General features: G+C 51.5%; 1 protein-coding gene across 3 annotated transcripts in view; it reads right to left on the bottom strand.

Moving 5' to 3' along the window:
• PTPRF (protein tyrosine phosphatase receptor type F) overlaps positions 1-20,832 on the bottom strand; it is a 253,957-nt gene that overhangs the window by 16,220 nt on the left and 216,905 nt on the right. The window contains exons 20-25 of one of the 3 annotated variants that reach the window (XM_086461941.1): positions 18,708-18,862; positions 17,844-17,855; positions 15,379-15,494; positions 12,495-12,527; positions 9,429-9,526; positions 1,379-1,502 (exon numbers count right to left, since the gene is read on the bottom strand). In XM_086461941.1, the coding sequence (XP_086318067.1) occupies positions 1,379-1,502; positions 9,429-9,526; positions 12,495-12,527; positions 15,379-15,494; positions 17,844-17,855; positions 18,708-18,862 (538 nt within the window). The remainder of the gene's footprint in view (positions 1-1,378; positions 1,503-9,428; positions 9,527-12,494; positions 12,528-15,378; positions 15,495-17,843; positions 17,856-18,707; positions 18,863-20,832) is intronic. The other 2 variants (XM_086461940.1, XM_086461942.1) reach the window with 2 other exon arrangements.

Here is a 20,832-nt window from a genome sequence, read left to right as displayed (position 1 = left end):
TAAAATACAAACACACATTTACTAAAATAAATGCGGCAAAGGCAAAGCAGAGGCCTGGGGCTGTGTTTCCAAGCCCTGCTCTCCCGTGGTAGGTCTGGGCTGCAGGGAAGGAAAGCAGCAGGAATCTCCTTATCACCCAGGGAGAGCGCATCTGCATTTCATTAGAGGAAGGAAATGAGGCTGGTGTCTCCCTCTTTTGTCCTTTTGTCTTGCCCTTTTGTCCTGGGGAATTTTCTACAGGTCCCAGCAGTCTCCAGCAGAAACAAAGTGCTGGTGGCCCTGGGGGAGCAGCAGCAGCAGAAGCTGGGGCAGTACCCGTCTTACTTGGCATGGGCAGTGGGGACCTGGCAGGGTGCTTTGGGAACGGTTCCCAGGAAGACGCGGACACTACTTACAGCAACTGAGTGAGGCTGGAAAACAGGGATTTCCCCATGTGCTCATGCCACAGCTATCTAACAGGGTTTGCCCATGATCAGGCATGCCAGGCCTTTGCACAGCTGGGCCCCTCCTCCTCCCGCAGAGGGTGAGTGGTGCATCAGCATTAGAAAAGACTCTTCCAACTCAAGAAAAAGGATGCTACTGGCTGCAGGACCACCTGTACACAAAGCCAGGCACCAATCTCTTCCCCAAGCAGGGGTGCATTGAATTAGCTGCATCTTCCTCATCCCCCATGAGTGGGCTCACTGGTGTGCAGAGCTGGGTGCTGATTAATAACAGTGGGATTAGGTGAGCCTTGGCTTTGGTACGTAGGATCCAGCTCCTCTGTGTGCAAGGGGACCCACAAGGCAGGCACTAAAAGCATGTATTAGCCCAGACTCCAGAGATGTGGGCCTGATTCTCGGAGCCATGAGTGTCAGTGCTATGAACACCAGGGCCTGATGCATCTCCCATGGAGCACAGGGACATGTGGAGCCTGATGTCCCAGGGGAACAGCTACCCTTCACGCTGTGCAGCTCTGGGCACACACTTGGGAGCAAAGGCTGACAAGTCTCAACCGGCCCAGCAGTTGTGTTGGGACAGAGGGTGGGAGGACTTACAGTGCCATGTCCCACCAGGTGCTGAGGAAGGCAGCTGAAGTCACACAGCAGGACCAGCAGTGAGAAGGGAGGCTGCTGGGACAGACATCTCTGCTGGCACCAGCTGTAGTGAGAAGCAAGCACATGGGACATGCTTCTCTGAGGACATGCGGAAAGCAGGGGCAGCTCTGCAGAGCCCTTCCTCTCTTCTTGCCAGCCAGAACATACATCTGCTCATGCTGATGCTGGCTATGTTTCTTGGTGTTTGCTCCTGCTCGATTGAGAACAGGGAAAAAAGATGGTCCCCTGCTACAGCCATGTTCAGCCATTTGCTGGGAGGCCCACTCCAGATTCAGTCTTACCATCAATGGAGGTCAGGATGACACGTGAGTGGTCATAGGCAATGACGTTTGCATAGCGGTTTTTTGGTTTATTCACTTCCAGGTTGGAGTTCTCCCAGGTGAACTGCTGCCCTGGATCAATGGACTGTGAAGAGAAAGAGAGGGTGGGAGTCAGGAGTGGTTACAGCACAGCGGAACGCTGCAGCACATGTGCATTTCAGTCAGGAAATCTGCATCTCCCCCCTGCCACCTCTCCCTAGGCCAGATACAGTGTCCGTCCATCCCCAGCAGCAGTGTCAAGCCAGACCACAGCGAAACCCAGTCCCCAGTGGGACCTGCCTCCCATGACCTGCAGGCAAAACAGCCCCTCGCTAGGGCAGCCTGCTGCAGATGAGCCTTTACCTCCACTCTCGCTGCGTGCTCATCCTTTCCTCTGGAGCTACCCATTAGCAGAAACTTGGTCTTATGCCAGGACTCCACAGAGACCTGACTATGTAGTTCTTGACCTACTGGTTTTATTAGCTGTTGAACTGCGGTATCCTGAAATATAGCAAGCCCTGGGTGTCTTGTGCCCCACGAGCTTTGGGGATTAGTATCTTGCAAGACAGCCTATGAGCTTTTGCCAGGAAATAGTCATGAAAATTGATAGGCTACTATCCACTGCTCCAGCTACTTATGCAATGTAAACATCTCTCGTTTGAGTTAATAGAGTGACAAGGAACTATAAACCTGGAGAAGAGACATGGCTATAAATCTTGGCCAAAGGCCTGCATACTGTGCAACTGCCTGAAAAGTGCACATCCCAATCCCACCTGCGTCCTGGCCTTGCACACCCAATGCTTCTCCCATGAGCCATTTGCTCGTACACCTGGTGCATGGCTCCTCCATGGCCAGGCAGCTCCTTCCACTTTGCTGTCATCTTTGTCCATGCACAACACAAGGGGAAAAAGGGCCAGCCCCAAAGCACACCTGTGAGATGGGATGGCCTCTTTGACTGAGAGATATGTGAGGCACCCAGATAAGACAGGTACCTCATGCAGGGACTTGCTCTGCACATGCAGTCCTGGGCAAGCCCAGGGCAGGCAGCTACAGCAGAAATCAGTTGTCCCATGAACCCCCTCCCCCTGAAATTACCAGCCTAGCCAAAGCCTTCTTGAAATCATGCTCCAGCCCAGGGTCCTCAAAGCTTTTCTGGCCCACAGGCAAAAATATTGAGCACACAGGCCAGGGGAAGCACCGCACGTTATTCTCTCTGCAGGCATCTGTGTTCATTGCTTGGCAGAGAGCCATGTCAGAAGGTTTCTCAGGCAGTAAAACGCCCATGAGTCTGTCAGCTCTGGATCAGCTGTGAGCGAAAGGCTGAGCCACAAAGCACAGCTCTCTGACAGGGCTGACCTGGATGACCCTCACGGTCCCTCTGCTCAGCCCCATCAACCACCATCTGTGTGCAAGGTGAAACCCATCGCTGTCCCCTACTCTCCTGTGCTGTTGAGCAGGCACTTTCCAAGCAGCTGGCAGTGGGTGCAGGTACCCAGCCTGGGTATGGAGCACAGATACTGTCTGCATTGCTGCATCAGCTCTGAAGACTTTGTGGCACATGCAGGGCACAGCCATGCCAGGTGGCAGTCGCCCATGCCCATGTGTGGCACATGCCGCCAGCCCTCCCTGCAGAAACAGGCTGCCTGTAGGCAGAGGCGCCAGCACTGACGAAAACGCGCAGGAGGTGACATCACAGCGATGCTAATAGGTAGTTTGAGAAATGCAGGCTGTAAATAGACATTTCCTACAGAAAACCTGTAATTTTCTATTATCCACATAATAAGCAGGCAGCAGCAGCGCTCAGAGCTGCTGCAGCAGGGATGGTGGGAGTGGAGACCGCAAGCACTGCTTCTGGCTGGAAATCCACCGGCTTGGCTGCCACAGCCCCTGCACACTCCTCTGCCCAGGCACAGAGACATCCCAGCACAGCTCATGGCTCTCTGGGACACTTAATTTCATTCAGGCACCTATATTTTGTTTTCAGGATAGGCTGCTCACTCGATCAGCTCTTTGGATGCTCTCTTTGCTCAGCTGTGTGGCAGGGATGACTGCTGCCCACCTAACAGTGGGGCTGAACTGGAGAAGGGCAATAGAAATGATCAAAGGCATTGAAAAGTAAGAGGAACAAAACGTTTAAGGACTTTTCTGTTTGGAGTAGACAATGAATGAGAGGGGATTTTATACCAGCCTAGTCAATCTGGCACACACTGAAGGAGAAACACAAATAGACAAACTATGTAGGAAAATCCACCAATGCCTATTAAAGACATAAATAACACTTCTTTTTCAAAAAGGTAGCCTTAGTCTGCACAGACAGCCCATGCAGAGAGCTGGCTAGCTGTCAGTGGAGCAGAGACTGGCCCTGAAGGTATGAGCAAGCATTTTCTTGCCACTAAGGAGCAACAAAAGAAAGCACCAGCCCTGCTTTGCACCCTGTGAACACTTGCTCAGCGCTGAGCATTGGTGGGTGCTGGAGCGAGTCCTCCCTTCACAGCAGAGGCAGGGAGAGCTCAGTGCAGTTGCCTGTGCTCAATCTATGCTGCAAATCACTGCCAAAAGGCTGCAGGGCTGCCCAAGGTGTGGGGTGCAGTGTGCTTTGCACAGCAAGTCTGCATCCTGGCACAGTGGTGGAAAGGGTTATTTCCTGGGGGTGACAAGGCTGCCAAGAGCCCCCAGAACTGAGGAGGAGCATCAAGGTATTGCCATTAGGGTTAACTGCTTTGATGTTCAACGAGGATGTGCAGAAATCATCATCAGCCTCTTAAGAGGGCGACCAGGTAAGAAAGTCAGAAGTAATACAGCACCTGAGTGCAAAGAGGCTCTAATTAAATACTCCTGCAAATTAGTGACTCATTTAGAAGTAAAATGATTTAATTTAAACCCTGGTGATGAATTAATGTACACCTGTTTCCCTCCTTAAGGCAAACAAATGAGTAAATAAATGGGAGGATGATGGACTGTGTGGAGAGCAGTTGAAGCCCTTACACAGAGTGGTGGTTGGCAAGTCTTGTCCCATCTCCATATGATGCTCTGCAGCCCCTGACTAGGGCAGCACTGCCTTGTCTCCCCACCTAGCTCCCACAACTGTGTGGGCACCAGGAGTCTGCTCTTGTTCCTTTTTGGGGGTCATGCTTCATCCCAAAACTTGATCAGAGTAACACTTCCAACTCATTCTTCCTAAAAAATAGAAGGGCTGGGAAATTCAAAGGAAATGAGCCAGGAACAACTTAAAAGCACCATGACTTCTAGTTTTGCTTTGCTTTAAAGTGACATGGGAGATGTCGTAAGAGGGCAAGTACAAATTAAGAAAAAGCCCAATTAGTAAAACTCCTCCTTCCTAGCATGGAAATGCAAGAAGCAATCTCTCCAAAGCAGCTCAAGGATCCCTGCTGCTACTGCCATCAACATAAAGACAGAGCCAGGCCATTGAAACAGGATTGAAAAGAGGCACTTTCCTCAACAGACTTGAGAGCATTTTACAAATGCCTTGAAAACATTCCTGGGTGCCAGTCTGTTTCTCAGGTATGTTCTACTTAGGGTTTGCTACTCCCCTTCCTCACTGCAGCTCCAAAAGCTCTCCTCATGTAGTATCACTGCAGCTGCCTTTACTGCTGGCAGGCTTGGGCAACCTGGGCCCGCAGACCTCTGGGGCAGCACGGCAGCTTGGCTGGCCCTGGCTGTGGCAGCCAAGGAGCTGGGCGGCCATGGCCCTGTGCTGCTCAGCAGCCCATGTGGCTGCACAAGAGCATGGGGAGGGGAAGGTGCTTGGGCTGTGAGTGCTTCCTGGCCTCCTGTGAAATCAACCACATTAGCACATGCATTGACCACTGTCAATCTGTGCTGCGTCTCAAATGAGGACATAATGCACTCCTGAATCAATTGCTGGCACCACTTCAGCCTTATTACCAGAACGTGACTGTTGCATGCCTGCTAGGCAGCTTCCCGAGTAGCCCGTTAAACCCACAACACATGGCTTCCCAGGTGCTATCTGGATGCCAGGTCCAGCACCTCCTGGGCTCACCAGCCCCAGGGACCCAAGCACCTCTCCTGCTGCCTAAGCTGCCTCACCAGAGCTGCAGGGATGAGAGATGCAATGTCCTCAGTGGCTTTAAGGGAAATGCAAGTGAACGTGGACTTTGGGCAGGCCACCTCTCCATACAAAACTGTAGGGAAGTTGCTGCAGCCTCCCCACTGCACTGGGAAGCAGGAGCACAGTTAGATCTTGTGCACAACCTCAAGGACCTACGTGCTGGGCAGCAGCATGCTGCTGGGCTCTCATCACCTCCAGTCTGCTCTGCTCCCAGGGGCTGTCCTCTGGAGGGACATGCCAAGGGGACTAGGCACGAGGGGCAATAGCCACAAGTTGCAGTTTGGACGTAAGGAAAAAATTTTCCCCTGGGAAGGTGGTGCAGGATCTAGCCTAGAAATGGCAGCAGCCACAAGGGAGCAGGAACTAGCCCTGGTTGGAGCCAGTCGGTCCCGTATTTGCTAACAGCAACAAAGGTGACAGCAGTGCTTATCTTGCTGGATCCCATAATGAAAGTGCTAAATACAGTATGTGTGCGCACTTGTTTGTACCAGTGCAGGTATGCCCTATCTGAGGGCAGGATTCTGCCCCACGTCCACAGGCTGCAGCATGGGAAGGTGGCCCACAGGAGGAGCTCCAACACAGCTGCAGTGCCTGCCACAGCCCGCAGACAAATAATTAAGGGGCTCAGCCTCCCTTCTATTTATTTAATTCCATTAATATCACACTGTAAATCCACTGTAGCTCTCACTGTACACTAAAAATTAAATACTCTCCTGGGTGGCCGGGTCAGGAGCTGCTGCCAGACCCTTGCACTCTGATCCCCCCCGCTCTGCTGCATGCCCAGAAGACATGGTGGGGCTGTGCTATGGTCCTATGCCAGAGCAGCAGCCAGGAGAGTTAACTGTTCCTGCAGCCGGCTCAGCTCCCAGCACCCGCAGTTCAACCTCTCCTGTCGCACCAGGGGTACCAGCAGGTCCAGCTGGGATTACTCCCTGCCTGTCAGGGGTGAGGGCTAAGCTGCAGCTCAGGAGCCTGCTATGGCTGCAGCCAGCACACAGCTTGCTCTGTGCTGGCTTTGTTGCACAGGCTACTCAGTCACATGGGCTGGCAAACTGGTGTGAGCAATGTTACTTGCTCTCTGACCTGCAGAAATGGAGGTCAAGTGGCTCCAAAAAATCTCTGCCACCCTCTCTCCTCCCTTCCCAGGCATGTGGGGAGGTGCTGACAGGTCTTGTTTTGTCAGGTTACCCTGCTATACCTTGCACAACCAAGGCAAGTGCCCGACTGATGGCTCTGGGCAGCTGACCTCAGTGGTTACAAGTGCTGTTAAATATCTGCTCTTTGCCTGGGGTGCCACCGCTTCTAGAACTGAACCATCTATAAATAGCTCTGCACCATACGGAGATGTTACGCTGCTAGGCTGCTCTGCAAAAACACTTAAAATGCAACAATTTCAACGCACAACCAAACAGCAAATGGGCCTTGGGTGTTAACCTGTGATACCTTAGTCCTCTGCTCTCCGGGCTCAGCTGTGCTATGCCCAGTCCAGCAGCACTATCACACTATCATGGGGAAACAGGATCGGGGCCTCCATCTTTCAAAATGGTGGGTCACCACTCAGCTCTGCATAGGTCTGGGGCTCACACAGTCCCATGGCAAGTGCTGGAACTGTATCATCATTTCATTACTGCAATTGCACTGAATTTGGCGAGCTGTGGTTCCCTGCCTCTCCCCATGCTGGGAAGCATAAGCTGCCACCGGGACTGCACAGCCTACTCTGCTCCCACCTCCGCTATTTCTGCATCCACTCTGCAGATTCTCTTACTCAGCAGCACATGCTGTCCTCATCGTGCCCATCCTGCCCTCCAGCCCTCCCACCACAGGCCTCAAAGAGAGCTGTTGCCATGTCAAACCTGCACACTCAGGGACCAGGATGAGAGCAGACCCATTGCTGCAGCAATCCTGCACAGGCAGCTGCTATTCTCTGCAAGCTCAGTCCAGGATTTTTCTCACTGGCATTTCAAATGGGAAATGACACTACTGATATGACAACAAGGGACAACCCCTTCTGCTTTGGGGTCCATCCTAGTGTCAAACACTGTATGAGCCTGTCATGGTAAGTAATTTCTAGCTGATGAGGAGTCAAACGCAGCAGAATCCAGGGGAAAAAAATTACATGCAACAACCAGCTACTTAATAGCTGCTTCAACATGAAAAGTACAACTGACTGGTGCTCTCAACCAGCCACGATATTCTAAAGAAAGAGAAATGAGAAGAGGGAGGCTCATGAAAACAGCTAAGAGAATCTACTTAATGCTCATTTTTTCCGTAACAGTTCCCACAGCTCAGTATTATGCTGCAGGCTCCAATCAGTGTAAGTCTAGTGCAAGGATGGGAGCGCACAGACATGGGATCCTGCTGAATCCCCACCGGGCAGCAGAGGCACAGTCTTCCTGTAGCGCAGTGGACAGCCCTGCTTAACATTTCAGCTGGACTTACAACAAAAAGCCCAAGGCAGACAGATATGACTTAACACCACTGGCAGGGCATACTTGAACACACAGGTAACTGCAAAGGAAGCACATTATTCCTCTAAACATTCCCCAAGTTGCAATGTAATGCTGTAGCTGGTGAAAGCTCAGCTCCCCTCTGGTCTGGACGGCAGTATACAGAGGGATGGCAAAGCCCTCCACTTGGCATCCTGAAGCAAAAAGGAGCTCTGCACCTTCCTCAGACTTACGCAGCACACCCTTTGAACTAGCTGGAAGTTCTGCTTTCCCCTTCCTGGCATATATAATCCTACCTCAGGGGCAAATGTTCTCATCTCATAAATCAGGGTAGGTATGCTGCAGGAAGGGGAGGTCACAGGCACAGGCAGATAGCAATTTAAGCAGAAGCATGCAAAGGACACTTCCCAAATTTATTCCCTCTTTTATACTAGTGGGGGGTTTATTCACAAGTCCCCTGCAGCTCAAGAGGGTCCTGAATGTAAGCACAGGAAAACATAATCCTGCCATTGATGCTGTCATGGCTGCAGAGAACGTTCCCTGACTTTACATGTTTTCAGCCTAACCATCTAGCCCAGAGAGTGGTGAGAAAGGCAAGGCAGCCCTTGTGCAGGTCTGCCCATTCCCCTTCACAAGTGCACCTTCTTGGCAAGTTGTCCTCAGGGGAGGACAGGAATGCAAGAGGTCAGGCTGGGAGAGGTGCAGTGCAGGATAGGGGGTTGCAGCAAACACCCAGAGTGTGCTTAGGTGTGTGAGCAAAGGCAGCATTGGTGACAGATGTGGACAGTACCTATCTAGGGGCTCCACCAGACATATAGAGAAGGGTGGGAGTGTGATTCAGCAGCACAGGGGAGTTTGCAGCTCAGGATTGCAGGGTGCAGGCAGAGAGAGCTCCATGCAGGGAGGGGAGCTGGGACTGCTCCAGGGCAGTGGGATATTAGCAAGAGTTTCCAGTGGCAGAGATGCTGAAAGGCACAGGCTAACGCCAGCACAGTCCAACAAGGCACAGAGGGAGATTAGATGGGGAAAGCAGGAATGAAGACCTGAATGTGTGTTTGTTGGCAACAGAGGATGGCACAGAAAGCAAAGCTTTGAATGCAGATGGAAGTGAAGGAGCACAGGATGCTGTGGACTGAAATACCTCAGCCAACTTGCATGGAGGGCAGCCCTCGTGGAGCAGAAGAACAAAGTAAACAGCGACAGCCCAGGTGGGTAGACGCAAGTTCCCCTTCACTCCTAAGGTCATAACCATGGTGGGCTGCTGTGCACTCAGCTGCAAGGCCTTTTTCCTGTACAGGCCATGCTTCAGCTGTTCAAGGTGAGTTCCCACCACTCTGTGGCTGGCAGGGAGAGCTGGCAGGCTCCCAGGCCCTGCTCGGGCCTGTGCAGGCGATGCTGGTGCGGGGGAGGCACAGCTCAGCTTTCAAGCTCTCTTCGCTGGGGTTCCTGGCCAGCACCACTCTGCCCCCACCACCCAGTACACTCTCACACTCACCTCATACTCCTGGGAGAACTTCAGCCCGTCATTGGCCTTCAGCCTGTCGATGTTGTCGGCGAGGTCTGTCACAGGGATGGGGGGGTGGTCACGCATGCCTGCAAGCGAGACAAGGAGGAAGGAGGGAAAGGAAAACGGTTATGCCTCTGCATGGCCAAAGGCGGCTTGACAACAGCATGTGCACAGCAAACCTGAAAGGTGGGTGCAAGGTGGACATGTGTGACTATGTAAAGTGCTGGGCGGGATAGATGGGAAGTCGGCGAGATCACATGGCATGCTGTACGCACTCTCAGAGCATATGGTTTGGTGAAACAGAACAGAAAGGTGATGAGCAGAATGTGCATGACCGGGTAAGCATGCTTGGACAGTACAGCCACCGGGCACACAGAGCAGGCCACGCAGCAGACAGGGGCTTGGGCAAGCCCCCGGCAGGAACAGGCCAAGGATACACTGTCAGTGCGCTTCCCAGGCTCCTGCATGGGCTGAAATAGAACACACTGATTCTCTGGTGCTCTCACTGCCAAGGGCTGAGACTGATCCTCTTGCTTACCCCTAACAACGGCATTGGCCAAGAAGAAACTCGCCCAGACCTGCACCAAGGGAAACCTCTGTGGTGTACGTGCACAGCTTTTTGGGTACAGAGATGCTGCCCCAGCCCCTGGGGAGCTAGAGAAAGATGGGAAGGGCCCCACAGAGGAACGGCTGCTCCCCTGGTTGGAGATTGCACAACTTGCCAAGAGCTGAGGAGCTCCTCTGCCCACAGCTGCATAACTCGGTGCTTTTCAGTGGTGCTTCAGAGGCAGAGCCAGTTCCAGGGCCCAAAATCCAGATCCACTGGGCTGGCTTGTGCAAGGCACCATGTGCCATGATGTGCCCTACAGCAGCTCCTAGAAGGCTGCTACAAGCTGGGATGCAGCTCAAGCCATGGCAGAAGTCTTGCCCTGTCTAAATCAGGGAGGCACCATATGGCTCATCCTGGGCACAGCCCAAGCCCTGCCCAGGGGAGAAGCCTGGAGGAGGGCATCCCACAGGTTCCACACAGGGGACAAGTATTGTGAGGGTGTGCATGTGGGATTGAGAGGAGCCTTACTGGGGCCCTGGGATTCAGGGATCCACCATCACAATCTCTTTCTCTGAAGCTGAGATGATGACTTGGCAGCAACACGGCTGTGAAACATCTCATCCAAAGCCTGGCTTATCCAAATCCCAAGGCTCATGACTCCACTGGCTGCTCTGTGGGTTTCCCAGAAACCCCATGTGGGTAATTATGATTATTAATAGGCTGAAGCTGTTGATTCACACCCAGGGAGACAGGCTGGAGCACGGCCAGCAGCTTCTCAATTGCTCAGAAGCCTGAATGCTGCCACAGATGGCAGTGATGGGCCGCTGAGGTGATGGAGCAGTCCCCAGGTTGGGTATGTGCATTTTACACAGGGGTGACAAGTCACTAGGTGATAACACAGAACTGTTACACTGCAGCCACTGCACAGCAGGCCTCTCACACCTCTGCCAAAAGCATCTGACATCACTGCATATAGGCACGACCTGATCCAACACACACTCATCCTTCTATCACTTGACAGGGCAGAGCTATCCACAGATGGCCTGCGAGCACACGGACAGACGGAGAAGGAAAGATCCTTCTTCTGCCTTGCGCTGAGATCCTCCTGCAAATGGTCCTCTGTTTGCCACTTCACCCATCAGGATTCCCAAGGTTGTTGAGCAGGCCCACAAAGATGATGCTCTGGTTTCTCCACAATTTGCTCATTAGTGCCACAGCCAGAGCTCCAGAGGCTGTATCTCAAGAGCAGCCTTTGCAGTGTAGAGCTGTTACTGATGATCAAATGAATGAGGAAAACAGTGTGGGACCAAAGCAGAAGTGTGGGGCTAGGAGAAGAAAGAGGCTGGAAAATAGCCACAGCATGTGCTTATCCCAACATGGTTATGTATGAAGTACAGCAGAGCTGTGGACCACAGCAGAGCTGCAGACACTGATCTCTGCTGAGAAATACAAGGTCTCTCCAAACTTCAGTTTTGCTAGCCAAAGGAGAGTGTTGCATCAAAAAAGGAGCTGCAAGAGCAGATGGGGAGAAAGAGGTGGTTGGTATCTCATTATGGTGAACCAAGAACAACTGCCACTGACAGCGTAGGGCAAGATAGAGGAGATTTGTACACACTACCAGGACTTCTACATGCTCTCCACCAGGCTAGAAGGGCTCAGAGGTCTCAAAATGCCTGCAGGGCCGCAGACTGCAAAGCCCCCTGCTCCTGGGGGAAGCATTTGTCCTACGTACTTCTCCCATTTCTGCGTGCACATGCAGATGTCTTGCATATCAAGCAGCAGGGAGGACATGCTTTTATGGTTGGTTGAGAATGAACTTGAAGCTCACAAGACAAGAGCTAAAGGAGCAGTTACACCTGTAGTTCTGGTACTACCCCATCCAACCTGCTAGAGCAGTTAAGTCCCTCTGTTCTGTGCCTGGGACTCTGGTGCCAATGCTGCCAAGCAGACCAACTGCATAGCAGTTCAGAGATCAGCATCCTGTGGCATCTGCCCTGCCTAACTCTATGGCACAGGCAACCCAGTCTAGGCAATGCAGTTCGGCTGAGGTAGGAGGAGAGTGTATTCAACCACTGGGTTGCAGAGCACCCTTCAGTTTATCCATTAGGAGTTTTTAGCTGGTCACCCCCTCCAGAATGGACGAGGTTATACGTACCCACACAGGGCCAACTGCAGGCCTGGTGCCATGGCAGAGCTTGGCATAACACTGCAAGGGAGCAGGAGGCCTGGGAGAAGGTGAAGGGCTGCTGCAGGAGTGTCCTGGCAGCCCAGCACCCACGGCCTTCCCTTCTGCACTCTTGCTATGGTGAGCAGCTGTAGTGCCGTGCAAACAGCACCTGAGCTTGGCCCCATACATCATGTCAGAAAGTGAAATCACTGCCATTCTACAGTCTGCTGTGAGTGAGGGTGACCTTCATGACATTAAAACAAAAGCTACAGAGATGAGAAAAAAGGGAAAGAAAAAGCAAAGGTGTCAAAAGATAAATACAGGAGTTAAAACTAACTTGAAATATTCGGGCAACTGGGGACACTGGCACCTGCAAAGAAAAGACATGGGGCGAGAACAGAAATCGCATTAGCCTTTAGTCATCATTGCAGAGGTTCAGAAATGGAAAGACAAGAGATGGAGAGGCAGAGGAAAGCACCATCTACTACAGCACCAGGAGCCTCCCTCCTGCACAGGACTGGCTACCCAGCTGCAGGGGCTGCTCTGCAACTGGCCATTACACACCAGGATTTTGGCTCTGGCCAGCGCCATCCCCTGACGCTGACAAACGCGTGGAGCTGGAGGTACTCCCAGAGGAGTGAGTGCACAGGTCTTCATCTGACACTGAGTGCTGCACTTCTCACTGCACACCACTGTCCATGGCCCTGTGCCCAAGGAGAGCCAGCAAGGGCAGGTGGATGGCAGGTACAGGGGAAAGCTGTGCTGCTCAGTGGCCAGGAGGACCGCACTCAGCCTCAGCAACCTCTACTCAGTGACCCTGAGCCTCCAGCTCACTTGCAGCTCATCAGCAGCACCACTCAGCCTCATTTCATGGAGTATTGGGACACTGCCCTGTCCTGTATCCTCTCAGCGACTTGGCACTGTAGTACATTAGTACAGGGAGGCTGACAGTGGGGGAAATAACCCTTATCTGAAGTAAAAACAACAAAAAGGAGAAAGCTTAATATTTAATAACAGTAGCCCAATTAATTATGCATTAAACAAGTTTTCCCTACTCAGCACACTCCAGCAGGGAGACCAGCTACTGAAGCATGCAGGGCGGGTGGCCAGCACCTCTTGTCAATGCATCCACGCAGTGCTGCCTCAACCTCGCGCAGGTGACAGGGGCAACAGCATGGGCCAGCTGGGCTTGGTGGTTTTCATTCCTCCTCATTAATGAGGACAAGCTCATCAGCAGCTGGAACAGTCACTTCTAACTTCATGACACCTGCTTCTGCCCTGCAGAGCCTCACAAGTGATGCGGAGGGAGGAGGATGCAGTGCTGTCACTTGGTGGGGGAGTGTTGGCTAGGAGCATCCCAGGGCACTGCTGCTGTCTCGAGTGAACTGGGTACTTTGGGTTGTTTTTGTCTCTCCAGAAATCTCTGCAAACTTACTGAATAAGCCAGTGTCTTTGGCTTATTCTTACACAGAAGCAGGGGAAAAAAAATTTCCTGGACCCCTCTTCTCTCTGATGGCAGCTCTTGACCCTTCCTACAGCTCTAGCAAGGGATGCCCTTGTTGCAAATGTCCTGACCTCACTGGAGATGGGAGTAGGCACAAGCCTGATCTGTCACACTCCTCTGTGCAATGCAAACCATGAGCATACAGCAGAGATGGCTCTTGTGTCCCTGGGCAGTGGAGACATGTCACAGAGGCCTGTCCCCACACACAGGTGTTCTGGAGCAGCCCTAGCCCTGTTCAAGACCTTCCTCCTCCTCAAGAAGCTGCATGTTGTTGCTGACTGTGTGTGACTCCCTGCCCTAGTGCTGTTCCCAGTGATCTGCCTGTTCTGATGTTCTTCCTCTAGTGCATGGGCTTCTCTTGCTCCCCACAGCATTTTCCTCCCATGCTGCAATACTGTGCTGGTCTGTGTTGTGGCCAATTAACATGCCAGGTCTGCTGGCAACTGCCAGGCTGCTGCTGCATCCTACCTGTGAGAGCTGCCATTGGTCTGCCTGCGAGATGCACTAACTACAGACCTCTGACAGCTGCTCTGGAATGGAGGGAGATGTGCTGGTGAAGCCCACCCCAAATCTGAGCCAGACCGCTGTGAGCAGCAGTGGGAAAAGCTCCTCTTACCCTCCCCTTCTAGGCACAGCAAGTTTACATCAGGAAATAGTCCCTTCAAAACTCTCCTGTTAGATGAAAGCTCTTAGATGAATGAGCAGCAGCAGGAAAAGGAAAGTAGGTTACAGACCAGGAGAAGCTGCAAGTTAGAAGAGAGCTGTATGTGCCTCATTTATTGCTGAACTGCTCCCTCCACCACAAAAGCCCAAGCGCTCCCCACTTCATCTAGGACTTGGACTCCCTGAAAGGCTCTGAGTGAGTCAGGGCAAGCCTCTCTCTGATCGCTACAATGACAGGTACTGTGCTTTCAGTGCCAACAGAGACATACAGACACAAAGTAGCAGCATGAGACCTTTCTGCAGTGCAAAGTAGAGTTGCCTCCATGGACTGGCGAACTAGCTACACCCCGAGGCACCACAGGCCAGTGCAGGCATGACGAGATGCTCTGCAGTGAACAGTTGCATGCAGAAAGCAACAGCTTTTCCTGAACTGTCATCCTCTGCGCTGAGGCCACTGTGACCAGCAGTGCCCTTCGCTGGGCCACAGCACTGTCTGGAAAGCAATGCAGGCTGCAGGTAGTTCTTCTTTTCACTCTTAGCTGAGCAGAGCAGGAGAGTCAGCACACCAAAGAACCCAGGACGAAGCTGCTGGGACACCCTCAGAGGTACAATGGCTCTCTATACCTCCTGATCTTCCCAAACACAGACAGCCTCTGGGGCCAGCACTGAACCCCAGCCTGGACCAAACCAATGCAGCACCTGGGAGCAATGCAGGTGTGGGCACTGGTGAGCTCTCCCAACTCTGTGTGAATGCTCCTCCTGGCTCAGGAGAACTGCAGTGAGCTTCATGTAGGGTCTGACACACACCACACACTAGGCTGTCCCAGTCCAGGTTCCACCGCCTTGAGTGCCTACAGTGACAGGGCCAGGGAGAAGGATTTGCACACCACAGAATGGACACGTGGATATCCTTGGTCTAAGCCCCCGCCGTGTCACAGTGACTGAGAAGGTGCAGAGCTGCTGGAGGGGAGGCCTGCAACTCCTCCTCTGGTATGGGGACCTGACAAAGGGGAACCAGAGGAGGTGGGGTGCAAGGGGGTTAGCTGCTCCCTACCTGGAGTTTGGTAGTTGAGCCTCCTCATCTCGACGGGATCAGATGAGTGGGCCAAAAGCGAGTCCTTCAGGCCGATGGAGTGCTCATCCTTGGAGGAGGGGGAATGTGCCCTTTTCCTAGGAACAGAGAGGACAGAGACAAGCAAGTGAGCTCTGGCAGAGACCGGTATCAATCACCCTGGGAAAGAGTCTGGGTCCCCGCGTCTCAGATATCCAGCTCCATCCCAGGCTCCCTGGGGCTCTGGCCAAGTCACATCCTCTTCTGTGCTTCCAATTTCCCATCTATGAAACAGGAAGGATCATATGTAAGCGATGGCAGAGGTTTGATTAGTGAGGCACTTTGAAATGTGATATTCTGTGTGATATTTATCAGTGAAAAAGCAGACAGATGCAAGATGTTGTTTCCTTACTTTCTCTAGGAATTATTTCCTGTAGTGGAAGGATATTACAATTTTTTTTTTTTCAAGTGTTAAAAATATTTAAATTTAGACTGCTGTAATACAATAGTGTAAAGGCCCTTCAGGGTGTGTTTAATTGGGCCATTAATACACCTGTTGAATGGTTGAAGGCACCCAAGGCATGCATTAATGGAACAATAAGATACACTGTTTTCTCTTCATGCTATATTTATGCCTAGAGCAATGCCACCACCTCAGGCTCTTGCTGGAATTCACAGGCAAAGCAGGGAGAGATCCATTCAAAAAGTGGACAAGTGAATATTAAGGAAAACCAAATACTGCAAGAAGGGTTTCTAGTGATTCTTAAAGTCCCACTTCTTGCTCTGTATTACAAACAGTAGTGGCTACACCCATGCAGCAGAGAGGGGTGTTGAGCAGAAGCTGGACAGGAGTACTCTCTTCTGCATCTGTGCTAATCTCGAGGCTCTGCCAATGTGCCGAGCATGCAGCAATACACAGAGACTTTGTCTTTTGGCTACATCCCCAAAATGGATTTTGCCCGATGGTGAATCCCTCTGCTGACCTTATGTTTTCTGGAAGAGACGGAGCTGCATCACTGCTAGTTTGCATGAATGCTACCACATTTACCATCCCGCAAATTGCAACAGTCTATGCTTTCTACCCCCTTGTGAGGCATTTTGAAGCACGCTGAACAGTTGCCAGGTTCTGCCAGAGGCAGCTGCATCTCTGGATGGTGGTGACCCAAGAGCTATGTGTGATCAGAAATGCTCTGCACAGGCACAGGGCGCTATCACTTCCACAGGGAGCTGTGCATGCTGGGCTGGCACTAGTGAGAAACAATTAGGGACAATTTAGTGCATAAATTCATGAGTGAAACCTGTGTTCCTGCTGTGGCCCAGACTGTGAGCGAACTCCAGCTGCAGCCCGTGGCTGTATCAAACACTGCAGTTGTTCAATGGGGAGGATCAGCTTGTGAGTCTTACACTACTCTGAGTAATCTCAACATCTCAGAAGCCTTTTAGCTGCCTGGACCCAGACAAAAGAGCTCAAGGACTGAGAGCATTGATAGAAGTAAAGGAAAACACATAGTAAACAAATAAAGCAGTGTTTCTTCTATCAGGAGCACAGCAGGATGTGCCATGCTACTGTGTACCAGTCCCTGAGCCCTTGAGTAAAGTGGCTCAGATTTTCTGGGGAATGGGCGCAGCACATAATTAATGTTTGACTCTCTCATTAGCCTAGTCAGGGAAACTGCTCAACAAGCTTCCAGATCCCAAGCTATCCATTGCTACTCAGCTTCAATTCATTCCCATTGTAGATTTGACACTGTGAATATGCTGCACAGATACCTCTGGGAGAAAATACCTTCAAAGAGAAGCTAGACAGCAAAAAACCCTGTAGGATAACACAGCATCGCTTTGAGCATGAGGGTGGTGCTGGAAGGGGATATGCTGCCGTTGCATGGGCTAGGACACAGCAGGGATGTGAATGTCAGGTCTGAGCACAGTGGGCTGGTGCTGCTTCCTGGCGCTCCACCCACACCAGACTCTGGGACAAAGCAAAGCGTAGCCAAGCTGGGCAGACGACCTATGGGGCCCAGGTACAGAAATCACACCTGGGGCCATTTTCTCTCCTTAAAGATCAGCAAACACTTTGTTTCTTACAATTGCCTGGTATTCTCTCAAAGCTTCATTACAGACTGCAAGAATGCACCTGCATTCTTGACAGAACAGCTCTCAATCTGAAGTGACTGATAAAACAAAGAAATCCCTGTAACTGCTGGTGTTGTCGGGTTTTTTGATTTTTAATTTAACTGCAAAACCAATCTGGGAAGTCTTTCTGTTGGAACTGTTTCCCTAAGAGCTGTGAGAGGCTGACAATTGCTAGGAGGCTGATACCTTTGAGGAAACAAAGTCTTTGTAAACCCCTAGGGCTAGTATGCCCACCATCCCAAAACCAAAGATGCCCCTTAGCTTCAGGCTTGATTTTTTAAAAGGGAAACAGACTTGAAATTTTAGTGAAACAAGAAGATAAAATGGATTCATACCTTTCTTGCTTACTAGATCCAGGGAAGAGCAGAAACAGAAGAAAGGAGATGATCACTGACACAGAAAGGCACTGAGTGAACATGCACAGCACAGCTCCATTTAATCAGACAACAAAGCCAGCTCCCTTCCCCAAGCTACAGATACATATGTAAATAGAGAGTCCAGGAGGAGCAGAACCTGGGAGCGGAGCTGATAGAGAATGACCTACTGTAATTTAACAGGCTACTCGAACACATGCAAATGCAACCTGTGGCTCCTCAGGAGGACTAACAATCATCTCACACTGCTGTTACAGCTCTAGCAGTACTGCTCTGCTACACAAAAGCAGGTTGCTTCGGCAGGGAGCACAGAGTGTGGTTGGTCCTGATCTGGACTGAGAGGCCTCAAGAAGAAAGCTCCTACTCTGATTTCAGCCTGTCACATCTATGCCCTGTTCTCACCACCAAGACCATGTTCGCCAGTCAAAATTCACAGTAACAGGGGCACCTGCCAGTGATCAAGCTGCGCAATTTCCACAGAAAACCAGTATTACAGATGTTCTTAAGGGTGCAAATCCAAGCTGTGATACCAGAGAGCGGTCAAACAGACAAAGCTGCTCTCCTGTCCCACTGCTCACATGTTTCCAGAATCCACAGCAGCTGTGTGTCCTGGGGCTGATATTAATTACCTTTGGCATACTCAGCCCTTCTGCTCTCTTTATAAAGCAGCCTTCTGCTGTGCCAGGTAGATACTTACCTCCTCCCCATGACTACCAGGGATTGTCTATCAGACCACCCATATCCGAAGGCTACAAGGAGGGTCTTGAAGGTGCTACCACCTGTAGTGCTTGTGCTGTAACTGCTATGCCCAGGACTGGATCTCACCTTTTGAAGAGGAGTATAGCGATGACAATGATGATGATTAATATCACAGCCAGGACGGGTCCCATCACCCACAGCATCTCCGGTTCATCCTGCTGCTTTGCTGAAGCCACTTCCATCACAATCTCATCTGAGTAGGGGCTGGCTGCATATCTCTTCTGAACAGCACCAGCAAAAGAGGGAGAGAAAAGCAAGTGTTTATTATGCTAAAGCAACAGCTACCTCCCTGAAACACGGAGGTTTCCCCTTGCCTCTGGTCATGCTTCTCAAACTGCAGCAGCACACCACAGGATCCTCCCTCCCTTGGTATCAGCGGAGGTCAAGCTGTGGAAACAGTCTCTTCCTGGCGTGAAACGTTCGCAGTGCCAGCAACTTCCTGGCTGGCAGACCTGGCCTCGAGACGCCAAACTGGAGCAGCCCAGCTAAGAGCCACTTGCCAGCCCTGGATTCAATATGAGCCAAATCACAAGCTTTTGAATCCCAACCAATTGCACAGTGGGGCTGGCTGATGATTCCTAAGTGGTTTATAATACCTGCTGTGCTGATATCAACACATCTCTCCAGGTCAGGGCTACATTAGGAAAACCCCTGCTGGGCTAGGTGGTTTTCTTAAAGGAACAAAATGACAGGAACATTTTCTACCTGATGTCTCAGCCCTGATAAACAGACCTTGGAAACGGGCTAAAGCTTCCAGGTTCCTTTCCAGACTTCTGCAATCTGGCAGCCCAGTATTTATAACCCAAAGGAACATCTTTCTAGCCCCACCAGCAAGACTGGATTAGCAGAGACCCAAACCCTTCCTGCAGAAAAATTACACTGCACTTGGCTTGTTCTGCTGCTGTTGCTAAGGCTTATGGAGCTGTGTTGTCCCTTCACATCTCAGCCCTGCTGGGTCAGAAGGGTTAAGTGCTGCAAAAAAGAAATCTTTCCTGCCTATTACAGAGGGCCAGAGCTCTATCAGTTCAGTGCCTGTGGCTTTTGAGCAGCACCTGTGGCCCAGCATTAGGGAGCCAGAAACACTCTGCTCCTGCCATAGAAAGTTTTGGTCACCGAAAAGGTGGATCTATAAATCGTCTGCTTTAAGGTCGGAGTTTAAACATGCACTTCATGTCTGTGCGCACGTGAAGAGACGAAAGGGAAAAATCAAGCGTGCTGGTGTCACACAAATGTACATCTTGATCTCCTCTCACAGCTGCCCTTGATCCCAGCCAGCCTGGTTTCAAACATGCATGGAGTACAGAAAACGCTCTTATCTGTGACATCCTTCTGGCAGCATGCACAGGTGCAGCATCCTAGCTGCTCTGCTCAGATTTATCAGCGGTCAGAGATGCCAATGGCTGGAGGGGGAGTGTGGGAGTGGTTGCTGCTTTGGCCATGAAACCTTTCAGCCCTACAAGACTCTGTTTCACTAACCCTGAAATAGCTGCTGGCTCCCAGTTCAGCTCTGCTCCCTAGAGAAAGTCTGCACGGGATCACTGCAACCCATTGGCCTGTTCCTATATCCCCCCCCCCCATCCAGTTCAAACAACAGGGCAGGGAGTCAGCAACAGCTCGCTCTGAGCATGGCAGAGCCAAGAAGATGCTTCATGGGTGGTGAGAGGATGGGGCAGAAGGCCAGGGGCTCCCCTTTGTACGGGCAAGCGGCTGCTCTGCGAGGAAGGTACAAAGGCTTTGCCTGTGGCCATCCAGAAAAGTCAAGCTGCATTGGGTGGGGGGTAAAGGAGCATGCTGATCTGTGCAGCAAGGTAACACATGTGTCCATCTCCAAAGGTTTGTGCAAGCGGCAAAGATTCATATTTTTGCAGACATACTTTGGAAATGCCTCCTTCCAAGAGAAGATAGCAGCAGATCAGAAGGACTGTTATCTCAGTGGCAGTTCCAAAGGCAGACTGTGAGGTGCAGGTGCCCTGCCCTCAGAGATGGTGTTTCAACCACAGTCCCCTTTGCCTTTGAAGAATGACAGTGTTATGCTTGCCTGCTGACACTAGAAACACAGTAAACAATTTAAGAGGAGCTGAGTAGGGGAGATACTGCACAGCCCTGGACAGAGTGCGTCATGCTTCAAAGGAAAACGGGTGCGATGCAGTGGGGGATGCAGAGAGGTGGTCTCTACGGTGAGGGTGTAATA

Source organism: Leptosomus discolor, chromosome 3 (assembly GCF_034619465.1).
Source record: "Leptosomus discolor isolate bLepDis1 chromosome 3, bLepDis1.hap2, whole genome shotgun sequence".
In the NCBI taxonomy this organism is placed as follows: domain Eukaryota; kingdom Metazoa; phylum Chordata; class Aves; order Leptosomiformes; family Leptosomidae; genus Leptosomus; species Leptosomus discolor.
This window is presented reverse-complemented; position numbering and strand designations above follow the sequence as displayed.